The sequence below is a fragment of the Scyliorhinus canicula genome, chromosome 11 (genome assembly GCF_902713615.1).
Source record: "Scyliorhinus canicula chromosome 11, sScyCan1.1, whole genome shotgun sequence".
Classification (NCBI taxonomy): Eukaryota; Metazoa; Chordata; class Chondrichthyes; order Carcharhiniformes; family Scyliorhinidae; genus Scyliorhinus; species Scyliorhinus canicula.
This window is the reverse complement of record NC_052156.1, coordinates 154793093-154817115: the sequence shown is the minus strand read 5'-3', so window position 1 is coordinate 154817115 and position 24023 is coordinate 154793093. Positions and strand designations below refer to the sequence as shown.

Sequence of the window (24023 nt, the reverse complement as noted above, 5' to 3'; positions counted from 1 at the left end):
ACTCTCTGCTGGTTGGAGTCATACCTGACACAAAGGAAGATGGATATGACTGTTCATGGTCAGTCATCTTAGCTCCAGGACATCGCAGCAGGAGTTCCTCAGGGTAGTGTCCTCGGCCCAACCATCTTCAACTGCTTCATCAGTGACCTCCCTTCCAACATAAGGTCAGATGTGGGGATGTTCACTGATGATTGTACAATGTTAGCACCACTCCCGAATCCTCAGATACTGATGCAATCCATGTGCAAATGCATCAAGACCTGGGCAATATCCAGGATTGGTAAGTAACATTCATGCCATACAAGTACCAGGCAATGACTATCTCCAATAAGAGAGAGAACAAACCATCGCCCTTGACATTCAATGGCATTACCATCACTGAATCCCCCACTATCAACACCTTAGCAGTTACCATTGATCAGAAACTGAACTGAACTGGCCATATAAATACTGTGGCTACAAGAGGTCAGAAGCTAGGAATCCTGTGGTGAGTTACTCACCTCCTGAAAAATGAAAATCGCTTATTGTCACGAGTAGGCTTCAATGAAGTTACTGTGAAAAGACCCTAGTCGCCACATTCCGGCGCCTGTTCGGAGAGGCTGGTACGGGAATTGAACCGTGCTGCTGGCCTGCCTTGGTCTGCTTTAAAAGACAGCAATTTAGCCCAGTGTGCTAAACCAGCCCCTGACTCAACAAAGCCAGTCCACAATCGACAAAACACTACTGACGAGTGTGATGGAATGCTCTCCACTTGCCTGGATGAGTGCAGCTCCAGTAACACGCAAGAAGCTCAACCCCATCCAAGACAAAGCAGCCCCGCTTGATTGATATCCCATCCACAAACATTCACTCCCACCACCACTGATGCACAGTTGCAGCAGTGTGCACCATCTACTAGATGCACGGCAGAAACTCACCAAGGCTCCTTAGAAAGCACCTTACAAACCCAGGCCAAGTGCAGCAGATACCTGGGAACATCGCCTGGAAGTTCCCTCCAAGTCACTCACCATCCTAATTTGGAAATATATTGCCGTTCCTTCACTGTTGCTGGGTAAAAATCCTGGAGCTCCCTCCCCCAGAGCACAGTGGGCATACAAACATTATATGGCCTGCAGCAGTTCAAGAAGGCAGCTCACCTTCTCAAGGGCAATTAGGGATGGGCAACAAATGATTTCAGCACGTGCGCATAGTGACAGCAGCTTGTATTTATATAGTACCTTTAATACAATAAAACATCCCACAATGTTTCACAGCAGTGTTAGTATCATTAAAATTACATCAAGCTACATGAAGCTGGAAGAGGACAGATGACTACAAACCTAGGTCAAAGATGAGGGTTTTAAGGAGCATTCTAAAAGGCAAGGCTGGTAGTCATACAAAGGGGTTTAGAGAGACTGTTGCACAACTGAGAGCCTAGCCAGCTGAAAGTATGGTCTGCAATGCTGGAGCATTTCAAATTGGGCCTGTGCAAGGGACCAGGGCGAAGAGATCAGGGAATGTTGTAGAGTTGGGAGTAGCTGCAGGGAGAGGGAAGGGAGAGACCATGCAAGAATTGAACCGATTATCCAGATGGTGTTGGGAGTTATGATTTGATCTGGCAATGACTGTAAGGCGGTGACTGACATGTCAGGTTTGACGAGTAGGTCATTTGGAAAAGGAGGGGTGAGTTGAGAGAATGCTCACACTTTAGCCTCATCTTCCCAGAGGGCTAGTGCCAAGCCACACTCTTGGCACCACTTGCGGGGCAACCTTTGGCATTGGGAACTTGCTAAAATGTGAGCACGCCGTGAGAAGGCCAGGCCCCAACTCTCCACTACAAAGTGCATGGGGACAGATCCTGCACCAACAGACTGTGACAATGAGACCCCACGTCTTTCTTGGGATGGTGGGAATATTTGTTTTTGTAGGTGTCACAGTTGTATAATTTACCCACCATGTATGAGGGTCGCTCAGCAATGCGGTATGGAAATCAGGTGTCACTGTTGAAACATCTCTCTTTCCATAACCACTTCTTCCTCTCTCTCTCTCTCTGTCTGTCTATTCCTCTCTTGCATCCTGCTATTTTTTGTGAGTCGCTGCATATCATGTAATCTCTCCAATATGACCGATGAGCTGAGACCCTTGGCTGAGCAGGGGTGGGGAAAGAGGTTAGGTGGCAACTTCCAGATGGGGAAACTCAACCCTTAACCTCTTCTTCAGCCCAAGCTAACCTGTCAATGACCTGAGCACAGTCTGAATCTGTATCCCGAATAAGGAATCAAATAGTTTCACAAAGATCAACCGTGTTCACTTGCAACCCCACACTTTTGAATAAAGACTTATTTATGTTTTTATTCTTTGAAAGGATGGGGTGTGTCTCTGGCCATTCCCCAGCCCTAATTTCCCTGGAGAAGGCGGTGGTAAGCCATCTTCTTGAACTGCTGCAGTCCATGTGGATGGAAGTACACCCACAGTGCTGTCAGGAAGGAAGTTTGACCCATTCTGCAAGTTTAAAATGAAATGGAAGTTGACAACAAGTTGCAAACAAATTGCACATCAGGAAACTGCAAGGCTCTCCAACACTGTGCAGTTTATATTGTCATTTTATTTCCCTGTTTATCACTGCTTTCAATATCAGCAAAACAAATTCTAAAAACCAGGAAGGATTCCAGCTGTTATAATTACAGATATTTATCCATCACTCTGCATACCCAATGAGATAACTCTTGATTATTATTAGTATACATCAGACCTGGGTTCCTGGAGCCTAATCTACACTTGGTTCAAAGGTGTGCACATAGGTTTATTAGATTTCTAGAGCTTTATCCATTTGCAGATTTTGAAGTACTTTATTTCTTCAAATACATAGGGATCCCTGGAATGATCTGAATATTTACAGGTGATCCATACACAGTAAAGTTTGAAATACTGATATCCACTCAGCATCTGCAGAATACACAACGCTCAATTACTAACCCCCCCTACACTGAATATCCACATCTGCACAACCCCACCTACCCTGAATAACCAATCTGCACAACCCCACACCGAATATGGATGGATGTTGTGTGTACAGGGTGACATTTATGTTCTGTGTACATGGTAACAAGTATATTGTGTGCACATGGTGACATATATGTTGTGTGTATAGGGTGACATACAGGGCGGCACAGTGGTTAGCACTGTTGCTTCACAGTGCCAGGGTCCAGATTCGATTCCCGGCTTGGGTCACCGTCTGTGCGGAGTCTGCATGTTCTCCCCATGTCTACGTGGGTTTCCTCCGGGTGCTCCAGTTTCCCCCCCATCAGGTCAAAAAAGACAGGCTTGTTTGGCGAATTGGACATTCTGAATCCACCCTCAGTGTACCTGAACAGGCGCCAGAGTGTGGCGACAAGGGGATTTTCACAGTAACTTCATTGCAGTGTTAATGTAAGCCTACTTGTGACAATAAAGAATATGATAGGGTGACATGTATGTTGTGTGTCAGGGTGACATGTACGTCATGTGTACAGGGTGACATTTTTCTGTCTGAAACACAATATATATTGGAATGTGGGCCAGCCTGTCAGATGGAGCTGGGGGTACACACTCTTGTGTCACTCTGAGCCTTACCGCTTGCACACACGGGATGTCCTTCACTTTGAGCCAGGCCAGGTCCAGGAAGCCCTCCCCTCGGTAACAGGACTGCAACCGGTCTTTAATGCGCTCGTTGATGGAGCTCAGCACGAACATGCAGAGGACGGACTCGTCGGGGGCTTTGCTGCGTTTCTTCTGGCCCTTGGAGAAGAGAGCGAAGAGCACGTCATCCTGGTCCGGGTCGATGCCCAGGTGGGTGGCCAGGACAGGGCTGGCTTTGGCCAGGTGGGCAGCCTGCAGCAGGCGGTACTCCACCCCGTCCTTCACACAGCCGATTGGCATCTCCACGTAGGAGTTGAAGGTGGTGTCAGCCTGGCAGAGGCGGACCAGTTTGGAGGTGTAAACCTGTTGGCGGGTGGAGCCGGGCCCGGCATTGACCAGCTCGGGCTGCAGGGTGAGGAAATAGACGAAGGCCGAGCTGCTGAAGCCGTAGATGTAATAAATATCAAAGTCTGGGATCACAGTGAAGGTGTCGGACGGGATTTTGATGAGCGAGGCGAGGAACTCATCCTGGAAGACGAAGGAGAACATCTCGTCGGCCTCGGGGTTGCTGGCCAGCAGGCGACTGGAGATGGTGGGGAAGTACTCCGGCTTGCCGTCCACCGCCGTGGCCACAAAGAGCTTGGCGTCCGCGCCCTGGTCCGACACGATCACCCCAAAGACGGAGCCGCTGTCGTTGACCCGGGACAGGTAGTGCTCCTTCTTGTGGAAGGGCTCACCCAGCTTGAATAGGTCGTCCAGCCGCAGCAGCTTGCAGATCCCTTGGTATAGGCTGCCACAGGCGATCAGGCGCCGCTCCCCCTGGTCAATCAGCAGCATCTTGTTGACGTTGTTGGTCAGCCGCAGCGGCTCATTACAGGGCTGCACCATGCGGGGGGGGTAACAGTCAGGGTTGTCCTCGTCCGGCCCCGTCTGGTGGGTGACCAGAGGCAGCAGCTCGCTGGATAGCTTGTAGATCCTGTTCACCGCCCCCAGGTACACACTCCCCGTCCTCTGGTCCACCACCAGGTGGTTGAACACCCAGTCGGGATGGTCAGTCTTGAACGTGTTATACTCCTGGTTCATAGCCACCTGCCCAGAGGAGGAGGTGGTGGAGGAGATGAGGAGCAAATGAAAGATGAAGCAACTCCGGTTCCATCTCACTGCTGCCATTATTCTGGGTGTTGGGTGGTGCTGGCTCTGCCCCGCTGCCCACCTTTCAACTTGTCTTTTTAAATCCCAAATTAATCCGACTAAAATCTGTCCATGTCCGCACGTCTGAGGTTCGGCATCCTCAACCTGCAAAGAGAGAGAAAAGAAGACGTGTGTGAGAATCAACTTGGTTGTCACCGTGGCCCAGATAGACAGCAGGGCAGATTGAGAATGAAAATGAAAATGAAAATCGCTTATTGTCACGAGTAGGCTTCAATGAAGTTACTGTGAAAAGCCCCTAGTCGCCACATTCCGGCGCCTGTCCGGGGAGGCTGGTATGGGAATCGAACCGTGCTGCTGACCCGCTTGGTCTGCTTTAAAAGCCAGCGATTTAGCCTTGTGAGCTAAACCAGCCCCTGTTGTTTAGAATGTTGTTTAGCTCTTTCTAAGTCTCTCTGACACACTTCTTCTCCTCCTCTGCAGTGTGTGTGTGTGTGTGTGTGTGTGTGTGTGTGTGTGTGTGTGCACGTCCCTCCAATCTATTTACTGCTACCACACACTCTCTCTCTCTCCATTCATTCCCAGGTGACTCATTTCAGCCAAGCAATTGCTGGGTATGCACAACGCCAAAAATCTGTCCTGGTCCACCCATGTTGACACTACCACCAAGAAAGCAGAACAGCACCTACAAATTCCTCAGGAAACAAAGGCAATTTGGTATGTCCACATTGACTCTTACCAAATTTTACAGATGCACCATAGAAAGCATCGTATCCGGCTGTATCACAGCCTGGTATGGCAACTGCTCGGCCCCAAGACTGCAAGAAACTACGGAGAGTCGTGTACACCGCCCAGTCCATCACACAAACCCACGTCCCATCCACTGACTCTATTATGCTGCCCGCTGTCTGGGGAAAGCGGGCAGCATAATCAAAGATCCCTCTCACCCGGTTTACTCACTCTTCCAACATCTTCCATCGGGCAGGAGATACAAAAATCTGAGAACATGCGCTAATAGATTCAAAAACAGCTTCTTCCCCACTGTCACCAGATTGCTAAACGATGCTCTTATGGACTGACCTCATTAATACGACACCCCTGTATGCTTCACCCGGTGCCGGTGTTTATGTATTTACATTTTGCACCTTGTGTTGCCCTATTATGTATTTTCTTTTTCTTTCCATGTACTTAATGACCTGTTGAGCTGCTTGCAGAAAATGACTTTTCACTGTACCTTGGTACACGTGACAACAAACAAACCCAAAGTCTTTTCTCTGACCTGCTCTATAAATCCACAGGTGATGGTAAGGAACTGGCAGCTTGACTTGTCGAGGCAGCTCTCCAAGAGGCTGAAAGCTCCTGTGTCAGCTCGAGCAGCGAGCGAAGCATTTCAAAAGTCAGCAATTCATTACAGGGCACTAAGAGGGGGAAGCGATAGAAAATTCCATTTAGCGACCTTTTTCTTATGTTTTTTCAAAACTACATTTAGTTATTTTTTATAAATTTAGAGTACCCAATTATTTTTTTTTCCAATTAAGGGGCAATTTAGCGAAGCCAATCCACCTAACCTGCGCATTTGGGTTGTGGGGGTGAAACCCATGCAAACAGAGGGAGAATGTGCAAACTCCACCCGGGCAGTGACACAGGGCCAGGATTCGAACCCAGGTCCTCAGCGCCGTAGTCCTAGTGCTAACCACTGCTCCACAAGCCACCCTCAAATCGATATTTAAACAACTACATGCCAGAGGAGATGGTACAATCGTTGAAACTACTGAAGAGGACATTTCAAACTCAGGTGCTTATTTGCATTTGAACCCATTCTATTTAAAATCTTCATTTTGGGGGTAAAGCTCCGCAATCTGGCTGGGTGAGTGGCACCCTGCAGGGGTTCAGTGTCCAAACCCTGAGGGTGATGAGCTGCCTCACTCAGTGAGTGTTAGAACTCGGTCACCGCCCACACCGAGCTCTGATTTGCTGATCGGGCCATCGGTGGGGGGGAAAAGAGAAAGAGAAAGAGAGAGAGAGAGAGAGAGAGAGAACTACCCGGATCCCCAGTGCTCATTGGCCACTCGTCTTGCTGATCAGAATGTCCATCCCAATTGCAGCCTTGTGTCTGCTTTTCATTTACAAAAGGGGCAGGTTTGCCTTTCAGCAATTCGGGGGTTTGATCAAAATAAATCCCAAACCAAAGTCCAGCTGACAAAGACAATGTGTAAATATGTTGCTGCATTCAGAACTTCAAAAACCCTGAAGGTGGCACCAAGGGGTTAGGTGGATTGGCCAGGCTAAATTGCCCCAGTGTCCTGCAGGGATGTACAGGTTGGGTTAGGGTAGGGGTGTAGGGCGAAGGCGTGGACCTGGGTAGGGTGCTCTTCCCAAGGGTCAGTGCCGACTCGATGGGCTGAATGGCCTCATTCTGCACTGTAATCAATTAAACCAAAACTTACATCTTCAGTTCACAAGAGAGATGTTATTCCGAATAATTTCAATCAAGAGTGTCTTCATTTTGAAACAGGAAACTTTCAAAAAGCTCATTGTAATTTTAACACACCCCAAATTATAATGGACTAAAATGACTCACAGGGCATCACCCCGCTGTGAATTGCTGCGGGTGAGAATCACAGCTTGTTTCATCATTCAGAGGCGCGACTCACCTCCCCCTTCCTCAATATCTCCCCCCCCCAATCTCCAACCCCCCCTTTCCCAATCTCCTCCCCCCCTTTCCCAATCTCCTCCCTCCCCACCACCCCCTTCCCCAATCTCCTCCCCTTCCCCAATTGCTCCTCAACCCCCTTCCCAATCCCATCCACGCACCACCCCTTCCCAATCCCATCCACACACCCCCCCTTCCCAATCCCATCCACGCACCCCCCTTCCCAATCCCATCCACGCACCCCCCCTTCCCAATCCCATCCACGCACCCCCCTTCCCAATCCCATCCACGCACCCCCTACCCAATACCTCCTCCCCAATCACCCCACCCCTTCCCCAATCCCCCTCTTCAAATCCCCCCCGCCCCCTTCCCCAATCTGCCCAACCTCCCTTCCCCCCTAAACCCCCTTCCCCCCAAACCCCCTTCCACCCCCAAAACCCCTTCCACCCCCCAAAACCCCTTCCAACCCCCCTTCCACCCTTCCCCCCGAAACCCTCTTCTCCCCAACCCCCTTCCCCAAATTCCCCTTCCCTGCCCCCAACCCACACTTCCCCCCCTTCCCCCAACCCCACTTACCCCAACCCCCTTCCAGCCTTCCCCCCAATCCCCCTTCCACCCCCAACCCGCCCTTTCCCCCTTCCCCAACCCACCCTTTCCCCCTTCCCCCAACCACCGCTTCCCCCCAAACCCCCCTTCCACCCCCAACCCGCTCTTTCCCCAAATCCCCCCCAAACCCCCTTCCCCAAATCCCCCCACCCCCTTCCCCAAATCCCCCCACCCCCCTTCCCCAAATCCCCCCACCCCCCTTCCCCAAATCCCCCCACCCCCTTCCCCAAATCCCCCCCACCCCCACTTCCCCAAATCCCCCCCACCCCCACTTCCCCAAATCCCACCCCCCCTTCCCCAAATCCCCCCCACCCCCTTCCCCAAATCCCCCCACCCCCCCCGCTCGCCACTTCCCCAATCCACCCCAATGCCCCAATCCCCCCTCTCCAATACCCCAAACCCCCCTTCCCCAATCTCCCCCTCAAACCCCCCTTCCCCAATCTCCCCCCCCCAAACACCCCTTCCCCAATACCGCAAACCGCCCTTCCCCAATCTCCCCCCCACAAACCCCCTTCCCCAATCTCCTTTCCCCAATCCCCCCTTCACCAATCTCCGCCCTCCCCAATCTCCCCCCATCCCCCTTCCCCAATCTCCCCCTTCCCCAATCTCCCCCAAATCCCCTTCTACCCCAATCTCCCCAATCCCCTTCTTCCCCAATCCCCCCCCCAATCTCTCCCCCAATCCCCCTCTTCCCCAATCTCCCCCCCCCCAATCCCCCTCTTCCCCAATCTCCCCCCCCCAATCCCCCTCTTCCCCAACCTCCCCCCCAATCCCCCTCTTCCCCAACCTCCCCCCCAATCCCCCTCTTCCCCAATCTCCCCCCCAATCCCCCAATCTCCCCCAATCCCCCTCTTCCCCAATCTCCCCCATCTCCCCCCCAATCTCCGCCCCCCCCAATCCCCCAATCTCCCCCCCCAATCCCCCATCTCCCCCCCAATCTCCGCCCCCCCAATCCCCCATCTCCCCCCCAATCCCCTCTTCTCCAACCTCCCCCCAATCCCCCTCTTCCCCCCCCCAATCCCCCTCTTCCCCAATCTCCCCCCAATCCCCCTCTTCCCCAACCTCCCCCCAATCCCCCTCTTCCCCAACCTCCCCCCAATCCCCCTCTTCCCCAATCTCCCCCCAATCCCCCTCTTCCCCAACCTCCCCCCAATCCCCCTCTTCCTCAACCTCCCCCCAATCCCCCTCTTCCCCAACCTCCCCCAATCCCCCCTTTCTCAATCTCCCCCCCAATCCCCCTCTTCCCCAACCTCCCCCCAATCCCCCTCTTCCTCAATCTCCCCCCAATCCCCCTCTTCCCCAACCTCCCCCCAATCCCCCTCTTCCCCAACCTCCCCCCAATCCCCCTCTTCCCCAACCTCCCCCCCCCCAATCCCCCTCTTCCCCAATCCCCCCAATCCCCCTCTTCCCCAATCTCCCCCTCTTCCCCAATCTCCCCCAATCTCCCCCCCAATCCCCCTCTTCCCCAATCTCCCCCTTCCCCAATCTCCCCCTTCCCCAATCTCCCCCCCAACCTCCCCCCCAATCCCCCTCTTCCTCAATCTCCCCCCAATTCCCCTCTTCCCCAATCTCCCCCAATCCCCCTCTTCCTCAATCTCCCCCCAATCCCCCTCTTCCCCAATCTCCCTCTTCTCCAATCTCCCTCTTCTCCAATCTCCCCCCCAATCCCCCTCTTCCCCAACCTCCCCCCAATCCCCCTCTTCCTCAATCTTCCCCCCCCCAATCCCCCTCTTCCTCAATCTCCCCCCCCCAATCCCCCTCTTCCCCAATCTCCCCCCCAATCCCCCTCTTCCTCAATCCCCCTCTTCCCCAATCTCCCCCCAATCCCCCTCTTCCCAATCTCCCCCCCCAATCCCCCTCTTCCCCAATCTCCCCCCATCCCCCTCTTCCCCAATCTCCCCCCCAATCCCCCCCTTCCCCAATCTCCCCCCCAATCTCCCCCCCAATCTCCCCCCCAATCCCCCCTTCCCCAATCTCCCCCCCCCCAATCTTCCCATCGACCCAATCCCCCCTTCCCCAATCTCCCCCCCCAATCTCCCAACCCACCCCTTCCCCAATCTCCCCCCCAATCTTCCCATCGACCCAATCCCCCCCTTCCCCAATCTCCCCCAATCCCATCGACCCAATTCCCCCCTTCCCCAATCTCCGCCCCCCAATCCCATCGACCCACCCCCTTCCCCAATCCCATCGACCCACACCCTTCACCAATCCCATCCACCAATCCCACCTCTCCCCAAAATCCCAGTTCACCCCTCCCCAAAATCCCAATTCACCCCCTCCCCAAAATCCCAATTCACCCCCTCTCCAAAATCCCAATTCACCCCCTCCCCAAAATCCCAACTCACCCCCTCCCCAAATTCCATTCTCCCACCCCAGAGTTACTGCTGAAGCCATACCGAGAGGCAGCGGGATGCTGGACAGGTTCTCCCGCTTTAACCCGGCTCGTTTTAACCTGGTCGCCCCCCCCCCCCCCCCTCCCGGATGGTCCTGATAATCCGAGCACCCTCCCTCCACCCCCTGGTCCGGAGGAAGAGATTTCACTTCACAACCGTCTTACCAACTTCTCATTTTGTGAATGAATGGAACCCATGAATTCACAAAGGAGCGTGGCATTTCATTGGAGATTTACATTAGCTTTTTATAATCTATTATTGATGTTGTGTAGTAACAAGTGGTTTGATTCCATACACAAGTGACTGGCTATTTAGTTGGTTGGAAAACTTTTTTTAAAAACTAAATTCAAATTGGAGACACAAGATCCTCTCGACCTTTCAATCTGTTGGTAAAGTCGGGAGGGGCATTTCCACGTGTACCAGAGAAAATTTGGGGAGAGAAAGTTTTGTTGACACAGCGCCACATCCAGACAGAACTGACGAAGACATCTCACTGGATTGATAAAACAAAACACTGATTTCGCGGACCGTTGACCCTTTCTCCACCCCCTTTTTTTGCAGAACAAAAATATTGCCGATGCTGGAAATCGGAGATAAAAAAACAGAAAAGGCTGAAAATACACAGTGGGTCAGACAGCGTCAGAGCAGCATTTGATTCACTCCCTCACATGCTCGCCTGTGCAATACGTGCTTCGATTTCACGGGCAAGTTGGTGGAGTGGGCAAACAGGCGGCAGATGAAGTTCAATGCGGAGAAGTGTGAGGTGATGCATTTTGGTAGGAAGAACATGGAGAGACAATATAAAGAAGGGGTAAATTCTTAAAGGGCTGCGGGAGCAGAGGTATCTGGGTGTATTTGTTCAGAGATGGAAAACATTTTTGACAATTTGTCCAAAAGAAGCAAATGTGATGGGGCTGGTTTAGCACAGTGGGCTAAACAGCCAGCTTGTAATGCACAACAAGGCCAGCAGCGCGGGTTCAATTCCCGTACCAGCCTCCCCGAACAGGCGCTGGAATGTGGCGACTAGGGGCTTTTCACAGTAACTTCATTGATGCCTACTCGTGACAATAAGCAATTATTATTAGATCAACAGGTGGAGATAGTGAATAAAGCACAGAGTACAGGAGCCAGGAGGTTACGCCGAACTTAGACAAGACACTAGTTAGACCTCAGCTGGAATATGGGGTACAATTCTGGGAGTCACACTCTAGGAAAGACTGGAACACATCGGAGAGAGCCCAAAGGAAATGCACAAGAATTGGCTCCAGGGATGAGGAACTTCAGTTATGAGGGCAGATTGGAGAGGTTGGGACTGTTCTCCCGAGAGAAAAGGCAGCTGGGGAGATTTGAAAGATGTTCAAAATCACGAGGGGGACAGAATAGAAAGGGAGAAACGGTCCCCTCCCCTCGTAAAAAGATGAAGGAGAAAGCGCAGATTTAAAAGTGATTTCCAAAAGACGACAATGTGATGGGAGAGAACTTTTTCGCACAGTTGAGTAGCTGGAGTCCGGAATGTACGGCCTGGAAGTGTGGTGGAGGCAGGTTCAACCAAGGTGTTCAAAGAGGGCGTTAGACGATTACTTGAATAGCCACAATGTGCAGGACGCACGGGGCAAAGGCAGGGGAATAGCACTTAAGGTCAGAACGCTCGTCTGGGAACAGGACGGCCTCCTTCTGCGCCGTAATTGATACAAGTAACAAATCTTTGTCCCCCTCGCCCCGGTATTTATACAGAGAGGCTGGTCGCTCTGACCTGGAAGAGTAAATCCCAAACTTATTGAGATGCAACATCTGTGCTGATCTTTAACCGAACAGGTTTTAGATATTTAACACTGAACTCGCTGGCTCTCAATATTAACCAACAAAACAAAACCTATTGGGCAGCACTAAAAATATCCTATCCGGCTTCAGGAATTAACTGCCACCTCACTGCCCGACAAGTTGGACAAAATGCGGGGCGGGAAGGAATAAGAGCTTGCTTTAAGCTGGGTAATTTTGTTTAAAAAGGTGAAACAGGTCAGGAGTATCGCATTTGGGGAAACTCCAGGCATCGCCCAATACGGAGTTTTCAATGGGCAACTCCCAGCAAAGTCGAGCTCACGGTTTTAAAAACTGTCTGAGGGAGGGGAGATTCTCCCAACCCAAGACTTTGGAGCATCGAATCTCGACCCCCCCCCCCCCCCCCCAAACCAACCCAACCCAACCCAACCCAACCCAACAACCAACCAACCAAATCCAGCCACTAGCAGATCCATCACCTGGGAGTTAGACAACTTTTGTTCGAGTTTCCACTCCGCCCGCTGACTGGTGGAGGTGCACATTTTTAAACCCCTGTGAACCCTGGTAAAGCCTCATTTCTTGCCCACTTAATTCACTTCCCCGCACAGCCGCCCTGTCACCAGCCCACAATGGGAAGAAACGAGTTCTCGCCGTCAGTGCCCAGCCAAAACCCCGAGTCTAATCCGTCCCAAACACCCCCCTCGGCCCTTCAACCAAGTCCCCTCGCTGAACACTGACACCCTGTGTCAGATAGGATGCCGGACAGTGTATGGGCCAATAAACCAGCTGTATCCAGACTGCTGTCCATATCCAGCTGTGTATAAAACCAGTTGTGTCCACTGGATAGCGGGGCTTTCTTGGACTATGGCCGATTCTTTAGTCTGTAAACATTGCCATGTACTTTGGATCAAACCACACTAAAGCAGGCACGTCAGTTTTACAAAATCAACAATAATGACCCCCGCGATTAGACAGCGGCTCCTGTACAGCTTTATTGGTGCTGTTACATGGATCTCACGAGGAAACAGTTGCTTTATAATGGGGATTCCAACTAATTGAGTTGGAGGTACTTCAATTGCCGATTAGTTAATTAAACAAATTGGGTGTTAGCAATCCATCCTCCCCATTCTAAATCAACGCAAGTCATCAGGGGTCCGGCAGGGTAGAAGTGTGGAGGCAAGAATTCAATAATTTGAGAAACAGGATTTGGACATCACACATTTTGAAGGAGTGCTGAGAAAAAGCCTCGCAAAAACGTATGCCGGTGTCATACAAACAAACATTGGTTCCCATCGTGTTCATTCAACATTGTCTTTTTAAACCATGTCGACTATACAAGTCATCATCACAGAGTCATTGGGGGGATTTCTCTCCCACTTAATGGAATTCCAGGATACAACAAAACGAGATCAACACCCCCCCTGACAGAAATTGTGTTCCAGATGATAACTTGCACAATGTGAGTATTACAACGGAACGTCCTCCAAATACATACACAAGTACGTCAATGTACACTGCGCCCGGAGGCGTGCAGACTGTTCGAAGCGGAGCAGAGACCACAGGGCAAGTGACTGCAGATCCACACGGTTATTGAGACAGGTTTAAAAAGGAGAAGATTGCCAGCTTTCGGCACACTTTCCTGGGCAGTGACTAATGTAAATGTGTCGTTTAGATGTCAACATCCAAGCTTTAAAACTGAGCCCACTCCCCAGTGCCCGCGAGTCAGGGTTCCCCTTCCTGAATGCAGCCCATCACTCTCGCTGCTGTCAGCAATCCAGCCACCCTCAGTTAACTGGCAATTGTGCAGTTAGAGCAACTGTTTCCCCACTGTGTCACCAACAAAGACCCACAATTGGTGAAGGATTAACTTTGCAAACTTTTACATTTAGCAACTTTCTGGGCAGGCTTGTTTGCTAAAAATAATCCGCTCCCCGACTGGAAACCTGAAGTTGCCCCAGCTCCGTCCCCTTATCCCAGTGCAAGGACACGCACACACACGCCCAGCACCAGACAGACAGGGAAAGATGTTGCCACTCACCCCCAATCTGATCAAAATGCTGCTGCTGAGCGATCCGGAAGCGCGACTCTTCTGGCAGCCCCGAGTCAGGGTGGGCGGAACCCAGAGCGTGTCAGCCACCCCCCCGCCGCCACTCACTGGCTCCCCTGGCCCAAGGCTGCAGCCATATCCAGTGTAACAGGTTCAATCCTCACAGCAGCACGGGCTCTGGGAGACTGAAGCCAGCTCTGCAGCAGCGCCCCCGGACTGAACGCTGCTGGGTCCTAGCGCCGGGGGGGGAGTGGAGAAGGAGAAGCTAGGCTTCCTTCCAATTCCTGAATAAATGTTTCAGCTGTACGACGTGGAGGAATCGCACTCATTCCTCCTGTGCCCAGATCTTAAAAACACACAATTTGTAGGGATTCAGCGTAATGATAATGCCAAACCGAACCTTCATAGCCCATCATTGTAAATTGCCGATCACACAAGGTTAGGTACAAGGGGAAAATCTCTACAGAGCCAGTCTGGGGTGGTGGTTGGGGCTAAAGGTTAACGCCGCTTCCCCACACTGTATTTTGCATCTGTAAGGTCACCCAAATCTCCAAGGCTTCGAGTGTGGAGGGGATCCCTGTTCACAAAGCTGGGATAATCCACCCTCCCTCATTCTCTCTCTCTCTCTCTCTCTCACACACACACAGTACATCTGAGCTCCAACCTGCTTACACCGAGTATCAGTCCCGCTGGGAACTCGCTGCTGCTTCTCTCTATCAACCCTTAAGGAGACACTGCGCCATCAGTGGAAACATTTATCAAAAGTACTTCCTTCCTCAGAGGAACAATCATTTAAAAAAAAAACAGATAGAAAATCAGACGGTAAAGTTGCCATCCGTGGACGACTGTGCGCTCCAGTTGCTGCTGGAAGCCAGCGGCGGAGGGGCTGCTTCATCCTGAATGTGGCCCCTGCTTAAAGGGGAATATGTTGGGACCACAGGACAGTACGGGCGCAGTCAACCTGGGCGTTTATCCAGGTGGAATCTGCCCTGCTTGTCTAAAAAGTTTATTAAAAGCCAGTTACAGTCGCAAAGTTAATGATCTGTTAAACTAAGACAGGATTGGAGTGTATATCCCCCTCATTATCATTAATCGTCCTAATTGTGTTCATATGGGAAATTGGCCTTTAATTTCATGCCGAAGACGGGTTTATGGGCAAACATTGGACACGCTGAGCCGCGTCTGGCCAAATGGAGAAAGTGGTTTGGTTGACTGCCTGTCATGGAGAGGGATGTGAACACAGAGGGTGCTGTCCCTCATGTCTTCTCCCAGGAAGCAGACGGAGTTTCTGCTACTCGTGTAACGGCCACTGCAATTCCCAAGTAATCCACTGGACGTAAAACTCTGCCAGCTTTCCCAGAGAGCCGGTGAAACATTAACCTTTATCGTCAGGAGGCTGGAGAGGGTCGCATTGCTGCACGTGGGAGTGCTTTAATGAGGAATGAAGAATGTCCACTCCTCCTGAATGACTTCAGATCCCGGTCTGATCGGCAAAATCACAGCCCGGCCTCGGCTCTCTATCACACACACAAGCGCGCAGGTACACGGGCACATATACACACGCAGGGACACAGACACACAGACACAAACGTACATACAGACACACTTGCACAGGCGTACAGACACACGTAGACACAAATGCAAACAGACTGACGTGTACACACATATACAGACACATATACAAACATGCACAGGCATACAGACACACACATACATAACACACACATACAGACAGACAAACGTACATACACGTCCAGACACATACACAAGCATAGACACATACATGTACAGACACACACATACATAACACACATACAGACAGACAAACGTACATACACGTCCAGACACATACACAAGCATAGACACATACATGTACAGACACACGCATACATAACACACATACAGACAAACGTACATACACGTCCAGACACATACACAAGCATAGACACATACATGTACAGACACACACATACATAACACACATACAGACAGACAAACGTACATACACGTCCAGACACATACACAAGCATAGACACATACATGTACAGACACACGCATACATAACACACATACAGACAAACGTACATACACGTCCAGACACATACACAAGCATAGACACATACATGTACAGACACACACATACATAACACACATACAGACAGGCAAACGTACATACACGTCCAGACACATACACAAGCATAGACACATACATGTACAGACACACACATACATAACACACACATACAGACAGACTTACCTACATATACTGACACGCAAACATACAGACATACATGTACAGACACACATACATAACACGTACATACACGGGCATATAGGCACACATGTACAGACACAGATCCACACATGCAAACACACTTACATACACACACATTCAGACAGACACACGTACATACATACAGGCACATACACACATACACATTTCTCAATGGCCATCACTAAATTAAGTATACTCATGGACATATTGTGCTAATAAATGACAGAGGAACACTCCGTTTTCCTTCACCCTCAAATGATCTACTATTCTGGACGTTGATAGCGACGCTGCCTTCTGCAATGATGAAGACTTTCACAAGCTCTTCTTCTCTCTCTCTCTCTCTCCTTTTCCCTGTTTAACGATGCAATACATTTACCTGCCTGACTCGGGTGAGTCAATACGCCGCTTTCCCATCCGCACCATGTCCCCCACTTTACATCCTGTTTAAAGTCAGCATGTTCGGACAATCCGAAATGTGATTGTGAAGGGAGAGCTGAGGGACTGGCTCGCCCGCCCCACAGTCCAAGTGCCGGTTCGAATGGCAATTCACACTGTGCTGGGAGTGACTGGCTGGCTGGGCTGAACACTGAGATCGAACAGACACTCACCGAGCAGGGGCAGCAATAATCCAACCCATGTGAGCTGCGGGCAGCGTGCCCGGCAGCTGGATATACAGGTTGGAGCAGCAAGAGAGGACAAACTCCCTGCCTTTTCACCTGGGCGAGAGAGTTCAGACTGGAAACAGATTGAATCAGTGAGATAGACAGCGAGGGAGGCAGCGTGCACATAAGGTGCCTGCCTTTATCAATCACCACTCTCCACCCTCGCTCAGACTTGCTCTGTGGGGGAGAGAAAGCTTCCATTTCCCCCATCCTATACCCCCTAAATCATGCTTCCCCACGAATTAATGGGGCGGGCTTTAGGACACTGCGGACGCCTCTCTGTGTATACCTGCAAAGCCAGACACACGTCTCGCAGACAGCAAGGGATACAGCGAGATCAAACAGGTACACGGGGATGTACACATGCATATATTGTACTCGTGTACACACAGTCACAATACTCGCATACTGTATATTCAGCAATACGGATGTTGTCATACACACGAGAGACACACACATAAACTGACAAACACACATAAACACGCAGACACGCATAAACACACACACATAAACACACATACACACACATAAACACACACACATAAACACACATACACACACATAAACATACACACATGAACACACTGACACACATTAACACGCACAGACACACACACACATAAACACACACACACACAGAAACACACACATAAACACACCGACACATACATAAACACACACACATAAACGCACACACACTTAAACACACACACATAAACACATACACATAAACACACACACATAAACACACACACAAAAACACGCACACATATACACACACAGAAACACACTGACACATACATAAACACACACACTTAAACACACACACATAAACACATACACACACATACACACATAAACACATACACGCACACACAAACACACACACATAAACACACACAAACACACTGACACATCTCGTGGCTCTTTTCGGTTTAAATATAATAATAACCCCCCTTCCCCCCCCCCCCCCCCCCCCACCCCGCGGGACAGCACATTTCAGGCAGTCCTGGACAGTTAATAGAGAGGAATCAGGTGAGTGGGATGCTGAGAGTGGGCTGGGGGGATCTGGAGAGTGGGTTGGGGGATATGGAGAGTGGGTTTGGGGGGATGTGGAGAGTGGCTCTGGGGGGTATATAGAGTGGGCTGTGGGGATATGGAGAGTGGGATGGGGGGATATGGAGAGTGGGTTGGGGGATATGGAGTGTGGGTTGGGGGGATATGGAGAGTGGGTTAGGGGGGATATGGAGAGTGGGTTAGGGGGGATATGGAGAGTGGGTTAGGGGGGATATGGAGAGTGGGTTGGGGGGATATGAAGAGTGGGTTAGGGGAGGATATGGAGAGTGGGTTTGGGGCGATATGGAGAGTGGGTTAGGGGTGATATGGAGAGTGGGTTAGGGGTGATATGGAGAGTGAGCTAGGGGGATATGGAGTGTGGATTAGGGGAGATATGGAGAGTGGGTTGGGGAGGATATGGAGAGTGGGTTAGGGGGGATATGGAGAGTGGGTTAGGGAGGATATGGAGAGTGGGTTAGGGAATATATAGAGTGGGCTGTGGGGATATGGAGTGTGGGATGGGGAGGTATGGAATGTGGGTTGGGGGGATATGGAGTGTGGGTTGGGGGATATGGAGAGTGGGTTAGGGGGGATATGCAGAGTGGGTTAGGGGGGATATGGAGAGTGGGTTAGCGGGGATATGGAGAGTGGGTTAGGGGGGATATGGAGAGTGGGTTAGGGGGGATATGCAGAGTTGGTTAGGGGGGACATGGAGAGTGGGTTGGGGACATATGGAGAGTGGGTTAGGGGGGATATGCAGAGTGGGTTAGGGGGGACATGGAGAGTGGGTTGGGGACATATGGAGAGTGGGTTAGGGGGGATATGGAGAGTGGGTTAGGGGGATATGGAGAGTGGGTTAGGGGGATATGGAGAGTGGGTTTGGGGGGACATGGAGAGTGGGTTGGGGACATATGGAGAGTGGGTTAGGGAGGATATGGAGAGTGGGTTGGGGGGATATGGAGAGTGGGTTAGGGAGGATATGGAGAGTGGGTTGGGGGGATATGGAGAGTGGGTTAGGGGGGATATGAAGAGCGAGTTGGGGGGATATGAAGAGTGGGTTAGGGAGGATATGGAGAGTGGGATTGGGGGGATATGGAGAGTGGGTTAGGGGGATATGGAGAGTTGGTTAGGGGGGATATGGAGAGTGGGTTGGGGGGATATGGAGAGTGGGTTAGGGGTGATATGGAGAGTGGGTTTGGGGATATGGAGAGTGGGTTAGGGAGGATATGGAGAGTGGGTTAGGGAAGATATGGAGAGTGGGTTGGGGGGATATGGAGAGTGGGTTGGGGGGATATAGAGAGTGGGTTTGGGAGGAAATGGAGAGTGGGTTTGGGAGGATATGGAGTGTGGGTTGGGGGATATGGAGAGCGGGTTGGGGGGGTATAGAGAGTGGGTTTGGGGTGGATATGGAGAGTGGGTTAGGGAGGATATGGAGAGTGGGTTAGGGAGGATATGGAGAGTGGGTTAGGGGGATCTGGAGAGTGGGTTAGGGGGATATGGAGAGTGGGTTAGGGGATATGGAGAGTGGGGATATGGAGAGTGGGTTTGGGGGGACATGGAGAGTGGGTTGGGGACATATGGAGAGTGGGTTAGGGAGGATATGGAGAGTGGGTTGGGGGGATATGGAGAGTGGGTTAGGGAGGATCTGGAGAGTGGGTTGGGGGGATATGGAGAGTGGGTTAGGGGGGATATGAAGAGCGAGTTGGGGGGATATGAAGAGTGGGTTAGGGAGGATATGGAGAGTGGGTTTGGGGGGATATGGAGAGTGGGTTAGGGGGGATATGGAGAGTTGGTTAGGGGGGATATGGAGAGTGGGTTGGGGGGATATGGAGAGTGGGTTAGGGGTGATATGGAGAGTGGGTTGGGGGATATGGAGAGTGGGTTAGGGAGGATATGGAGAGTGGGTTAGGGAGGATATGGAGAGTGGGTTGGGGGATATGGAGAGTGGGTTGGGGGGATATAGAGAGTGGGTTTGGGAGGAAATGGAGAGTGGGTTTGGGAGGATATGGAGTGTGGGTTGGGGGATATGGAGAGCGGGTTGGGGGGTATAGAGAGTGGGTTTGGGGTGGATATGGAGAGTGGGTTAGGGAGGATATGGAGAGTGGTTTAGGGAGGATATGGAGAGTGGGTTTGGGGGATATGGAGAGTGGTTTGGGGGTATAGAGAGTGGGCTGGGGGGATATGGAGAGTGGGTTAGGGGGATATGGAGAGTAGGTTAGGGGGTATAGAGAGTGGGTTTGGGAGGATATGGAGAGTGGGTTGGGGGATATGGAGAGTGGTTTGGGGATATGGAGAGTGGGTTTGGGGGGACATGGTGAGTGGGTTGGGGGGATATGGAGAGTGAGCTGGGGGATGTGGAGAGTGGGCTTCGGAGGATATGGAGAGTGGGTTAGGGGGGATATGGAGAGTGGGTTAGGGGGGATATGGAGAGTGGGTTTGGGGGCATATGGAGAGTGGGTTAGGGGGGATATGGAGAGTGGGTTAGGGGGATATGGAGAGTGGGTTAGGGGGGATATGGAGAGTGGGTTAGGGGGAATATGGAGAGTGGGTTAGGGGTGATATGGAGAGTGGGTTAGGGGGGATATGGAGAGTGGGTTTGGGGGAATATGGAGAGTGGGTTGGGGGATATGGAGAGTGGTTTGGGGGACATGGAGAGTGGGTTGGGGGGATATGGAGAGTGGGTTAGGGGGGATATGGAGAGTGGGTTAGGGGGGATATGGAGAGTGGGTTAGGGGGGATATGGAGAGTGGGTTAGGGAGGATATGGAGAGTGGGTTTGGGGGGATATGGAGAGTGGGTTAGGGAGGATATGGAGAGTGGGTTAGGGAGGATATGGAGAGTGGGTTTGGGGGGATATGGAGAGTGGGTTAGGGAGGATATGGAGAGTGGGTTAGGGAGGATATGGAGAGTGGGTTAGGGGGCATATGGAGAGTGGGTTAGGGAGGATATGGAGAGTGGGTTGGGGGCATATGGAGAGTGGGTTAGGGAGGATATGGAGAGTGGGTTAGGGGGATATGGAGAGTGGGTTAGGGGGATATGGAGAGTGGGTTAGGGGATATGGAGAGTGGGGATATGGAGAGTGGGTTGGGGGAATATGGAGAGTGGGTTTGGGGGGACATGGAGAGTGGGTTGGAGACATATGGAGAGTGGGTTGGGGGGGATATGGAGAGTGGGTTAGGGGGAAATGGAGAGTGGGTTTGGGGGCATATGGAGAGTGGGTTAGGGGGGATATGGAGAGTGGGTTAGGGAGGATATGGAGAGTGGGTTAGGGGGGGATATGGAGAGTGGGATGGGGGGATATGGAGAGTGGGTTAGGGAGGATATGGAGAGTGGGTTAGGGGGGTTATGGAGAGTGGGATGGGGGGATATGGAGTGTGGGTTGGGGGATATGGTGAGTGGGTTAGGGGGATATGGAGAGTGGGGTAGGGGATATGGAGAGTGGGTTTGGGGGCATATGGAGAGTGGGTTAGGGGGGATATGGAGAGTGGGTTAGGGGGATATGGAGAGTGGGTTAGGGGGGATATGGAGAGTGGGTTAGGGGGATATGGAGAGTGGGTTAGGGGTGATATGGAGAGTGGGTTAGGGGGGATATGGAGAGTGGGTTTGGGGGAATATGGAGAGTGGGTTAGGGAGGATGTGGAGAGTGGGTTGGGGGGGATATGGAGAGTGGGTTGGGGGGGCATATGGAGAGTGGGTTAGGGAGGATATGGAGAGTGGGTTAGGGAGGATATGGAGAGTGGGTTAGTGGGGATATGGAGAGTGGGGTAGGGGGATATGGAGAGTGGGTTAGGGGATATGGAGAGCGGGGATATGGAGAGTGGGTTGGGGGGATATGGAGAGTGGGTTTGGGGGGACATGGAGAGTGGGTTGGGGACATATGGAGAGTGGGTTGGGGGGGATATGGAGAGTGGGTTAGGGGGATATGGAGAGTGGGTTTGGGGGCATATGGAGAGTGGGTTAGGGGGGATATGGAGAGTGGGTTAGGGAGGATATGGAGAGTGGGATGGGGGGATATGGAATGTGGGTTGGGGGGATATGGTGAGTGGGTTAGGGGGATATGGAGAGTGGGTTAGGGGATATGGAGAGTGGGTTTGGGGGCATATGGAGAGTGGGTTAGGGGGGATATGGAGAGTGGGTTAGGGGGATATGGAGAGTGGGTTAGGGGGGATATGGAGAGTGGGTTAGGGGGGATATGGAGAGTGGGTTAGGGGTGATATGGAGAGTGGGTTAGGGGGGATATGGAGAGTGGGTTTGGGGGAATATGGAGAGTGGGTTGGGGGATATGGAGAGTGGTTTGGGGGACATGGAGAGTGGGTTGGGGGGATATGGAGAGTGGGTTAGGGGGGATATGGAGAGTGAGTTTGGGGAGATATGGAGTGTGGGTTAGGGGGGATATGGAGAGTGGGTTAGGGGAGGATATGGAGAGTGGGTTTGGGGAGATATGGAGAGCGGATAAACCACATCGAATCCACATTGCCACCTGCAGCAAGGTATTCGCAACCAATGCCTGACACCACAAACCGTCTATCCTCTCACATCGACTGGCACCGCAACAGCAAGATTTGGGAAGGGGGGGGGGTTTGCAAAATAAACCTTACCAATCATCCAGAATTTTGGGATGTGAAACCGGGCAGGATGAGGTAGGGCTCTGGGTTCAATCCGGTACATTTCGGCGCTTGGAGCGTTTTTTCTTTAAACGGAGGCGGGGGGGGGGGGGGGTTAATGTTAGTATTTCATTAGTTGCAAATGAGATTGAGACTGACACTATTGGTGCAACCAAACTTCCCATTACCGAAGAGGGGGGGGGGGGGGGGGGGGTTGCAATGGTTCACTCACCCCCCCCCCCCCCCCCCCCCCCCCCCGGTTACCGCCTGGTTTGCATCAGTACAACCGCCGCATTGACACACACACACACACTCTCTGCAAAGATCGCTACAGAAAGCTGGATGGACAACACACACTTCACAACACAACACCCCCCCCCCCCCCCCCCCCCAATACAAAATCACATAGAGGAACCTTTCTCAATCTTCTTCTACTCAAAGTAGAGCCAAATGAAGAGACGCGGCGAGAGTATATCACCATCAGCTCCTTCTTGCTGCCGCTATCCTTCCCTGCTTCTCGGCAATGCCATTAAACCACTTGTACACACTCCAGTGCCTTTCTGAGGCAGGCAGGCAGGGAGTGTAGCCAAGGCTTCCTGATCCTCTCTTGCCAGGTAGCGGGTCTCTCTCTCTCTCTCTCTCCTTCAAATCCAGTTCCCCCTCTCCTTTGCCACTCTCTCCTCCTCCTCCTCCGCCAAGCCGCCTTTCAAACAGCAGCAGCTCAGCAAGCGGCAGGCGAGGGACAGGTCGGCGGTACCTTGGGCAGGTGCCGCAGGATCGCTCCTCCCGCACCCTGGATTGAGGGAGCACAGAGAATGCAGACACCAACTTTGGTCCTGGAATGCAGGGATGCTAGTGGACAAGTGTGGAGCCGATCTGCACCCTGACTCAATGCGTTTTGCACACTCCAGCCCTGGCTTACACTGCCGCAGTTAGCTCTGGTTATTCTGTACTATTTCCAGCCCTCTCTCCTGTTCCATGCAATAACAGACAACGCTGATGCTCAGAAATCTGGTTATTAATGATTTACCTGGCGGGCAGCACCAAATCCAATCCCTCCCTGGTCTAGCTCTTGGGTCACCTTTGAATGAAAACGCCACAGACTGAGATCCAGACTCGCTGGGTTAAAGATCGCCCAATTTGAATATTCCCCTCTCTCGGGGTTAATAAAGAACTTTCTCCACCACTCCCTCATCCCCCGCT

The 24023-nt window shown here is 51.7% G+C and overlaps 1 protein-coding gene across 1 annotated transcript in view; it reads right to left on the bottom strand.

Moving 5' to 3' along the window:
* Nucleotides 1-23590, bottom strand: part of plxna4 (plexin A4) — a 667620-nt gene extending 644030 nt beyond the window's left edge. The window contains exons 1-2 of the mRNA XM_038812236.1: nucleotides 23236-23590; nucleotides 3592-4893 (exon numbers count right to left, since the gene is read on the bottom strand). Of these exons, the coding sequence (XP_038668164.1) occupies nucleotides 3592-4893; nucleotides 23236-23301 (1368 nt within the window). The 5' untranslated portion in view covers nucleotides 23302-23590. The remainder of the gene's footprint in view (nucleotides 1-3591; nucleotides 4894-23235) is intronic.
* Nucleotides 23591-24023: the final 433 nt, after the last annotated feature.